Source organism: Apaloderma vittatum, unplaced genomic scaffold (genome assembly GCF_000703405.1).
Source record: "Apaloderma vittatum isolate BGI_N311 unplaced genomic scaffold, ASM70340v1 scaffold356, whole genome shotgun sequence".
Taxonomy (NCBI): domain Eukaryota; kingdom Metazoa; phylum Chordata; class Aves; order Trogoniformes; family Trogonidae; genus Apaloderma; species Apaloderma vittatum.
Genome location: NW_009719756.1, coordinates 22,247 through 33,027, shown reverse-complemented (window position 1 = coordinate 33,027; position 10,781 = coordinate 22,247). Strand labels below are relative to the sequence as shown.

Here is a 10,781-nt window from a genome sequence, read left to right as displayed (position 1 = left end):
CCTGTCATGGGCAGGGATGCCTCTCAACTAGATCAGGCAACACATGGGGACCGAACAGGGAGGGGGAATGAGTATATTTTCAAAGTAAGTATATCTGTTTCTAGTTGACGTTAATCTCCTTTTTGTGACTAAAACCTTTAAGGCTCTATTTATCCAAACAGAGTCATAAGATAGCTTTAACTTCTCTGACTTTTTTTCTGAGCATCCAAGACAAATTTAAATCATCCAATGAATATTAAGCAGGAACTTGTTTTGCAATTTCTGCCAACGTTTAATAACTAAAGATTTAATTTCAAAAAACTTTGTTTATAGGCATTACACTCTCTGATGCAATCAACCCATGTCTCTGAATGGTAGCTGGGAACGTCTGAGTTTTCCACCTACTGTCATCTATTTTTGCTTTTCAAACTCATTTCACAACCATAAAGGAGGTGACATCCGGAAAGCCTCTTACTTCAGAGTGTGGGCAGAGGTGGGTGGCACTTAAGGGAGTAAGGTAGTGAGTTTTTGCTGTTCATCACCATCTCAGCTTTAATTTCCTTCCTTTTTCATTGTGCAAAACAATAGGATGGCACTACTAACAGGCTTCTGTGGATGGCCTTTTCAATATATGGGAGAGAATTATACTATGTTACATCATATTTTTAGTTCTATTTGGGTTATTAAAAATAGCAGTTTCAGGGAATATGTTTTGAGGCGTTTTTCTAAATTTGAGACGTTGAAGCTAGTGTTCTAAATTCACATTCCGGGTCTGCTGGACCCCTGAGTCCTCTTATAAAGCAAGATCTCTGCAGCAGGGAGGAGCTAATTAATTTCAAAAATATGCCTGAAGATGGTACAATGTTTTTTATACTGAAACACTGATGTTGAAAATGTTTCTTTCAAGGTCAAACACTTAAAGAAAAGTCTGAGTCATTGCTGTCAAAGCTTCTCAATGTATGGAGTCGTGTTTTCCTATACTGATCTGTGCACGGCAGCTGCAGGGTGGGTCCGTTCGAGGGCACTGGTCGGGAGGGGGTTCTGGAGCAGGCAGCAGGGACCGGGTTCAGCGCTGGCAACTGTGGGCGTTGCGGCTTCCCAGCCCGAGAGAGCTGCAGGCGGACCCGGGCGGCGTTTGAGGTTGGCTTTACCTGAGGTGTCACCCGCAGCAGTAACACCCCAGGTGCTACAGAGAATGAAGGCTCTGTTTTGGATGGAACAGAATGCGTGATTAAAATGAGGAAAAAAAACCACATTAGTGGTAGGATCGAAGCCCCGAGGTTTTCTTTCGTTCTGCCATTGTGCACGTTGAGGTAAAGATTGTTGAAGTACGGAATTGTTTTTAACAGCAGATCTTAACGGTGTATTTTGGGCCAGAACAACGTGCAAAAGGTACTCTTGTGTGTTTTCAATGAAAAGGTTAAACTGATTGATACCATGTAGTTACACCTAACATCTAGGTATGACTTAAAATTTTTTGAACAGCATGGGTAATTGAGCAGGCAGTGCTTGTAAAAGTAAATATATTCATTTAATTATGGGCCTTTGTAAATAACATATGTCATGCAAGTGACTCATTAAATGTATTTGCTCTCCTAACTAGTTAAATTCCATGACGAAGGACAGTAAGGAAAATGCAGCCAGCTGTACAGAGATCTTCATGTGAACTACTGTAAAATGACTGATTCTGTAATTAAAAAAAATCACATTTCAGCTTTGCCCAGCTTAATATAGAATATTGTAGCAATTGTGACACTTCTAAGAGGTCTAATAATAGTTGCTAGACACTACAAAGTAATTAAGCACATTTAGCATTATTGTGTGTTTTAATATTTGCAGATATATTCTAGGCTCTTCTTGTGAGTGGGGTGAATTTTTGTATTTGTATTCAACAACTGTTAAAAGCACCCGGCAATGCTGAATAGTATTTGAAACATACATTAAAAAATATTATTTAAATCTTCAGGTACTGAGAAGTGGTGAATCTCCCTAAAATTGAAAAGGTACTGTGAACATTCTGGAAGTATAGCAGCTTCAGGAAGGTGGTTTTTAATTTTCCTCCAAACAAGAACCCTTAGCTACAGTATACTCGAAAATTCTTCAGGGCCCAGACCTAACTCTTGACAACAATGAATGTAGAGATGCATGTTTGTGTTTTCAAAGCAAAACAATGCCACAAAGACTTGTAGATTTTTATTAAAGTCAAGGCCTATCTACAATAAAAAACAGAGTTACCATAAATAGTAGTAAAATGTTAAGAACTCTTTGAGCGTTTCCTTTATTTCTTCTTTATTTCCCAGGTGACTGGTTAAGTTTCCTCCTCTGTCTCGTGGAGCAGGCCTTGTCTTGCTTTGATGTTTGCATTTTTGTCTTTTTTTTGCGTTATACGCTAACTATGCCAAGGGTCTGTCGGGAAAGGATGCAGAGCAGCAATGTATCAGGAGAGTGAAGAGCAGCTGCCCGAGCTTCGTGCAGTCTGTGTGACCCATTAGAGGTCTGCTGGGCTAACAGCTGGGCAGCAGTGACTAACAGAGATGGCTGGTGCTAGATTTGAGGGTGGTAAGTGCTCCCAAAAGCCCAGTTTTGCTTCATGTAGGCCATTTACAGTGAAACAAACTTCCAAGGCTAGAATCCTGGCTGGATTGACAAAAGCCCTCTGAATTTCAACAGGGCTGGGATTTTGTGCCAGAAACATTTTTCTGAAATAGTGCAGAAAATAACTTGGTCCTGCCTACCCTTAAATTAGCATTTGTGCTATTTTTAGCATTTATGCAAGGTTTCTTGCTCTTCTAAGTAGTAGTCAACTTTTCTTGTTTGGATGGAATTTAAAATGATCTGAATGATGTTGTGCTGAGTTATTTCTCCCCCTTTACTCTGCTCTTGTGAGACCCCACCTCAAATACTGCATCCAGTTTTGGTGTCCCCACCATAAGAGGGACGTGGATCTGTTGGAGCGTGTTCAGAGGAGGCCACAAGGATGATCCAGGGGCTGGAGCAGCTCTGCTATGAGGACAGGCTGCGGGAGCTGGGATTGTTCAGTCTGGAAAAGAGAAGACTGCGGGGACACCTAATAGCTGCCTTCCAATACCTGAAGGGAACCTACAGGAAGGCTGGGGAGGTAATTTTTACAAGAGTGTCTGCTGATAGGACAAGGGGAAATGGGTTTAAGTTGAAGGAGAATAGATTTAGATTAGATCTTAGGAAGAAATTCTTCAGTACGAGGGCGGCAAGACTTTGGAATAAATTGCCCAAAGATGTTGTCGCTGCCCCCTCCCTGGAGGTGTTCAAGGCCAAGTTGGACGGAGCCTTGGTAGCCTGATCTAGTTGAGAGGCGTCCCTGCCCATGACAGGGAGGTTGGACTAGATGATCCCTAAGGGCCCTTCCAGCCTAGGCCATTCTATGATTCTATGATGCCCAGTCTGATCTAACCAGTTTTCTGTGAATGGAACAGCAAATTTCCATTCTCTTTTGGTGTACTTTTTCCAAAAAGGGAAAGATAAACCTAGCTTAAAAAAAGTAAGCTTTTTATCTACATATTTAGTATTTTACTAAGTGTTGGACCACAATCAGAGCCCAATTGTTCTGCAAAGTTTTATCAGTTAACTGATAACTCAGTTTAGCATATGTTGAAAAAGGACAGTTACCCCAGATCGCCTTTATTTTACAAGATGGTAAATAGAGCTTGCATTCAAAAGTTTCTCCTTTAACTGTGGGAAGTTTCCAGAGAGGCACACTTTCCATATTTGATGTGTAACATGTCCCATTCTGGAAAAGTCTGCCATGCTGGGCAGGGCACAGCCCACAGCTGTGAAACCCAGCTGCAGTACTGAGGCTGTTTGTGTGTTTGGTTGTGGCGAGGAGGTGAGTAGGAAGTCACAAGTGAATTTGAGATGATGCATGCAACTTGCAAATGAACCAAGCGTCACAGAAAATACCAAGTCCTTAATCCCTTTGGTTTATGTTCTGCTGCTTTTCTGAGTCCAAAGAGCACCCCTTTAGGTAATATTTCAAAAAAAAAATAAAAAATTCACTGTGAAATAAGCATTGTATATTTCATTTTGAAAAAAGAGATTTTGAAGAAATACCTATCTTTGGACTATTTTATTAAAGCATGTAAATATAAAGTGCCTTAAAATACTGTAAAATTTGTTTCACATGTACCCTTGAACTATTGCTTATTACCTCTTCCTTTCATAAACTAGGTTAGTATGGAAGGCACTATAAATTCCCATAAAATACTTCCAGATCTCTTGGACCTTGTTTAAACAACCAGCTTTGTATAGCCCTGTTATAGCAACAGATAGATAATACAAGGCTTATGACAGCATCCCAGAGCCAGCTCTGTATTTCTGCTACGCTGTTTATTGCTTGGTGAAACATGGTCAGGTTGCCAGGGACACTGGAGTGGGCTGGAATATCTCTGGAATTAACAGTGTGGGCAACTGATCTTTGCTGGGGTTTCTTCAGGTTCCTCCTGCAAATAAGGTGAAAGACATAGAAATGTACCAAGGTTGGCTTGTAGGGAGCAGAATAGTTTCCTTTTGAAAGAAATACCACTTTCTGTTCTCCAAATCACAAACCAGGGAGAAATGCTTGTGGAAAATAGTGGAAAGTCCTTTCATCTTCCCTCCTCAAACATTCAGGTCTATACTAGCCCTGTGGAACACAAGTTGTTAATGTGCTCTCTGAGATGTCTTTGCCTGATGCAAAGTCACAGGGCACTGATATTGGCCATCTCTTGAAGTGAGCAGTGCCTGCTGTGGCACCCAAAACCATGGTACAACTCCAGAGTCTGCCTTCTTTTCATTACACCTACCTCTGAGACCTATGTTGAGTTGGAATCATGTATCCACCCATTAGCTCACCCAGCAGGATGAAATTGCTTCTGACAAACCGTCTTCTCTGGCAGCATCAAACCATTAATAAAAAAACACACATCCTAACTAGCCATACTATAAAATATGATTTTAGTCAGAAATCTTATATGGGCATTTGGCTATAAAACATGGCAAAATTGTGAAATTGCAGAGAAAGTAAATGAAGACTGGGCTCATACTAATTTAAGGGATTTATAGTCGAAAGAATACTGTAACTTGAAGGCAGTTTTTGTTTAGAGAGTAGCTGATATTTCATAGATTTTATTTTTTTTATGTGTGTATGTGTGTGTCTTCTGTGAGGTTGGTGCTATGCAAACAGTGACATTTGGTCCATGTTAACTGTGTTAGAGGAAAAGTGAGGATGGCTCTTTGTGTGGGAGGCTTAGCGGATATTCATACTTCACAGGAATTCGATTTATTCCTACTGATCCTGAAAAATTTGTTCATGTATGAGACAGCCAGCGGGAGACTGGTTTACATTGTTTCAGGAGCATTCAGATTTTGCAATCAGAAACTCTACCAGGTATAGATATTTAAAGGAAAATAATTCTGCAAGACCGGATTCTTTTGTTCTACGTCTTACTGGCCTTGAAAGTAGGAAGATGTGATTTGCACTGGCTTCTAGCTACAACAGGTGACAGAAGCTGGTAGCAGCTGTCACTTAGCTGTGTTCCTTCCAGCATGGTTTTGCTTGTAACATTGAGTATTTTGTCCTCCCTTGGAGATCCCATTTTCCCCAAAGGGTGGACAGACATGATCTGCTCATCCCCATGAGGTGACGTCTGTGGGTTTACAGCTTCTCCATTTGGTGTACAGAATAATGGAGTGTCCCTGACTAAGCTCATGTTATTTTGGAAAGTGGAAAATTTGTAAGAGTGAGATAAAATCTTGTATTGTCACCCATGTAATAGCTGTGTCTCATGATTGTAACTCAGTAAGACCAGGGAACATTTTGATCTGTTTTTGTTATGAACTCTGATGTCACAAGGTCTTAAACACTTCAGATTTTGTAGTGCTCATGGTCATAGTTACATAGTTCAAGCATAATTTTAAGTTTTCTTTTACTTTGGTTCTCATCACTACCTGCTAGTGGTGCTATAGGCTACTCATAACATTACATGGTTTTAGAGTAAATTTAATGCAAAGTTTGCGGTGAAACTAAAGCAAGCATGGATGATCTGCTCTGCTCAACACATCATCAGTAGATTGAACTGTGGGGTTAATGATTAAACAGCTTCTGTATTTAAGGCTTGACTTGGGAGTGCTGGGGGAGCATGAAAATAGGAAGGAAATGAAGACCTGCTTCTCTTTTCTTCTTTTTTTCCTGCTTTGGGGGGGTCATGAGAATGGGTCTATGTAAATCAGGAGCACCTACTCCACGTAAGAAAGAATATGTTTCTACTAAATGGGTAAAAAAAAAAAGAAAAAGTAGCGTGGGGAAAATTAATATTTGGATACAGAAAAGTAGTGGCATAGTGGGACAGAAGGGAACCACGTGTAATTACAATGGATAGATCACATAACACGTAAAATGACCGTGAAACTTTATTTTTAAGTAGATTTGATTGAAGACTTGCTTATTATTTTGCAATAAGTTAAACAGAAAAGATGCTACATACCTGCCTGTTGAATATGAACTTAGTGAAAGTACAGCTTATGTCATTCTTACATAATTTAAAATGCATCAGTTTTAAGATATGCCAATTTATAATATATTTAGATAGCACAATAGCATCATGGAGCTGCACTCACACTTATTAACACTTCACAGATTGAAAAGCCATTAATCAGTCTTGTCTGGGCATTTTCTTGTTATGCACGAGGCCATCAGTCAACCTTATTTTTCTTCTGAACTTGGTAATCTTTTCCCAACACTCAGCTTGCTGGTCTTGCACTTCCTAATAACCAGCATTTCTTTGGGATCTAAGCCTTGGTTCAACATTCACAGTGTAGTTCAAACAATAAATAGTATCCATATCCTGTCTTGACTCCATGGCATATGGGAGGAGAAGATTTTCTTCCTGTGCTGCTCTCGCCCTTGTTCATAGTCTTTTCAGCTTTTATCCTGGTTTCTCTTGGCTGTGGAGCTGCTTGCATCTCCCTCACACCCCTCCTCCTAGGGCAGGGGTTCTTCTCACTGAGATCCAACCATGCTGAAGGATCTCTTCACCAGGATATTTGACATAGAGTCTACTTGGCTCTTCACTGCCTAAAACACTTCATTTTGAAGTGCTGGTCTGCAGTTGGGTCAAAAGGTTCAGGTAGGCTTTGGATTTCAGAAATCTGGGATATGAATCCCTTTCCATGAGTATGTACACAGTTTTCTGGACTTCATCAAAACTTGTGTGAGTTGGGTCTTGAGCTCTTTTGGCTGTTGCTTCCCTCATCTGATAGTCAATATTGATCTGGAAAGTGAAAAACAAATGTCATTGACATCTCAAAATGCACGGCCTTTCTATATCTATCACTTCTTGTCAATAAACAAACTCACAGCTTTAGAATTCAGTGTGATTGTTCAATTGGATTAGATGATCTCTAGGGTCCCTTCTAGCCTAGGCCATTCTATGATTCTATGAATATCAGAAACAGAAAATTAGGGAATTTTAATGTTTATATCCATTATGCACAGAATTTGCTACTCATAGCAATGCAGTTCCTTATGGAGTCAGAGACAATACAACTCAACGATGGAGTAAGCCTCAATTACATCTAAAGTTGAAACAATAGGAGAACTCTTGTGCAGAATGAGGATCTCCAATTTGAAATACAATCAACATACACAACTTTTAATTCTCCAGGATGCCCCTGTATTTTAAAAGACAAGAAATATTTCACAGCTCTCCTACTAGCACTGTTCTCTCTATGTATCCGACTCAACACACCAGCAGTAATTCAGTCTGGGCTGACTCTGAGAACATCACGAGCTGCTGGTGCCTCTGCTGAGCTTCTGCTAGTGGTGCTCCCAAGTACTGGCCTGAATCCTGTGACTCTGCTTGTGAGATCTGATCATCTCCCGGCTTAAGACAGTAACAGTGCAAGTACACTCATTAAAAACCTCTGTCTGTCTTCATCCTGTGTAACTGAATAAATGCATGAACATCTCATCTTCTGTCTTGTGATTTCCAGAATCCTTGTGCTTTAACACTGCACAGGTTAACTTTGTACATACCTGTTTAATAGCATCTGACTGAACAAACTCCTCATAGATCCTCTCTGCTTTGTCATGTAAGTGATCAGACTTGGTTTTCTTGTAATCCTCACAAGCCAGCCAAAACTCAATATTTTCCTCACTGAACTCTGACTTCAGGAACTCCCGGAAGATACCTTGACCACCTAAGGCCAATACAAATGCATCATCGTTTATAGCATGATATTTGTGACTGTGGAGGATAAAATAAATAGCAGGAGTTGTATTGAAATCTCTGTTAAAGAATCTTCCCAAAATACACCCTTCTTCTTTAATTAACATACTATAGATATTCTACTATTGAGGAGGAGTCTTCCTAAATATCCTCAGTGGTTTTAGATCTAGACCTTGAGTACTAAAACACATGAATCAGTTCTAGTTGTTCCCTCAATGGATTGTCTTAGGGTACAACAGAGAGAAAATTTCAAATTAGACTGAAGTGTTATGCAAGGATAGAGAGTGATAAGAAAGCACTGAACAGAGATGTTTGGAGTTTATTTGCTATGCTGGGAGTAGGAAATAGAAGGGAAAACAGAAACTTGGAAGCAAAGCTGTAACAGTAGCCATGCTGCACTGGAGCTACAGATAACTATAATGCAACTGAACATTCTCAGGCAGTGTTTGCAGAATACTGCATCTTTGCCTCTTCGGTGAGATTAGATGAAATTTCATCCTTGTGGAATAAAAATAAGGTCATACTGAAGTAGTAGACTTACTTTGGCTGGCCAAGAGTTTTTCCAAAGACTGGGACCACTGTATTACTTCCTCCGCAGAAAGCCTAAGATGACAAGAAGAAGAAAAGACTTTAGGCAACAAACCATGTGCTTCTGTTTGCATGTTTAAAGAAGACACATTTTATAATTTATTATTCTATTCTAGGAATATGTACCAGATATTCATTAAATTTATGGCTTTCCCATATTCTGGCACCCTGGAGGCAAACCCACGTGTAAGAAAAATAATTGGAGAGATGGAAAATCAAAGAATTATGATGCTAGCCTGAATTCTGTTCCCAGAAAGAGGGACTTCTACTGTAATTATGACCACATATGATATGAGAAATTTATATCTGTACTTCTGTTTCTATATTCCTGAAATACAAATGGCAATACCCCTGCTCTTCACTTAAGAGTGAAGCATTATTTCTCGTAAATCTTTAGAGAATGGATGCAATGTCCCTCTGAAAAAATAGATTTACTGAGGTGTCTTCTCCCTCATTTTCTGATGCAAACATCATATCACATTACTAAGAAAAAATCCTTAACTCCATTAATAGCTTCTACTTCCTAACATTCACGTCTTTTGTATTTTGGAAATTCTAGGCATTATTATAATATTTGTTGCTCAAGAGGTCGTTTAGAAATTACTAAAATAGTTTTACTAAGTAGTAATCTAGTTACAGTTACATTTTGTTACACCTTAGTCTATCTCAGTACTTACACGACATTTCTGGAGTTAGAAGTCTTGATCCCAGATTCGATATGTGGTACCATGCATTTCAAATAATTTTTGAGATCTGCACCGCTGAAACCAATGAACAAACTTCCTTGTAATCCATAACCTTGCAGTTGCATTTCAATTCTACTTAAGTTTCTTAACACTTTTAAACAGAGGCAGACAGCTCAGTCCTACAACGGGAGTCTGCGAAGTTCCATATCCAAGTAAATTCTTTGAAAAATACTAAAGGGCTCCCACTGTATCCAAAATCTACTTCCAATTACTTAAGAGAATCAGTTCACTGATAGGCATCAGCTCAAGCTGCTTTTAATGATGCTGTAGTCACAGGCTTTGAGCAGGTTTTGCAGTCATTTAGCCCAAACACACAGTGCTAATTCTTAATCCCCAAGATTCTAGCGTTATTTTCACTTCTAATCCATTAGAGTGTAAGCTAAGATGTATATACTTACAAAGCCTTTTGCTTCTTTTTATGGATTTTACCTTCTGCAAGCTTGCAATCTTCTTTTCCATTTAGTTCACTCATGTTATTGTGGAGGAAAAAAAATCCTAGCATTTTACTTAGCCCTAACGTGAAGCTACTTTTGCAACGATAATCCTCCAGCCACCAAATGCAAGTTCACTGACTCTGCTACTGCCTTTTATTGACGCAGGCAGCCCTGCTAGTTGATGTGAACAGGTCTGTTTATCAAGTATCCTCCCCACAAGCTGTGGAAGTTCCCTTTTTTCAGAGTGCAATGACGTGAGTCTTTTGAGAAAGAAAACAGACAGCGGTGTCTCGTGGTTGAGGTTAAACCGGATGAGACTGAATTACTTTGGGTTTGTTTTCTGTGTCTGTGTATGTCTGTGATACCAAAAAAAAAACCCCAAAACACCCCTGTAGAATTTTGAATTCTTGTCCTTTTCTCATTGGTACTTTCAAATCAGAAATGTTTCTTCATTTTATCAAATGGGCTGCAAATATTGCAGTTTTATCTTGACAAAACGCACCTGCTACATGCCTTTGCTCTGAAATTTCATGCTTTACAATTGATTAGATGGGCTCAGTGGAATACTAGAAAAAAGTATTTTAAGATATGCTAGTACTAAGGTTCCATATGCAACAAGCTATTTGCAAGTCACCAGTTGCTCATTGAGCTAGAATACCATGTTAGATAGATTTGTTTCAACACGTGCTGTGAAAATATTTAAAAGTGGTTTTTCATAGGAAAGTACTTTGAAGTGGCAAGTGTTTATTTAATTTGATTTAATTTTTCCAAGTCAAGTTATTTGCAAGAACAGT

At 39.3% G+C, this 10,781-nt stretch overlaps 1 protein-coding gene across 1 annotated transcript; it reads right to left on the bottom strand.

Annotated features, from left to right (window-relative positions):
- Window positions 1-7,076: 7,076 nt before the first annotated feature.
- Window positions 7,077-10,055, bottom strand: RGS1 (regulator of G-protein signaling 1). The gene is made up of 5 exons (XM_009870741.1): window positions 9,952-10,055; window positions 9,485-9,568; window positions 8,761-8,822; window positions 8,027-8,190; window positions 7,077-7,262 (listed from the first exon to the last, which is right to left on the bottom strand). The coding sequence occupies exons 1-5, from the start codon at window positions 10,053-10,055 to the stop codon at window positions 7,077-7,079; spliced, it is 600 nt and encodes a 199-aa protein (XP_009869043.1).
- Between the last annotated feature and the right edge of the window lie 726 nt (window positions 10,056-10,781).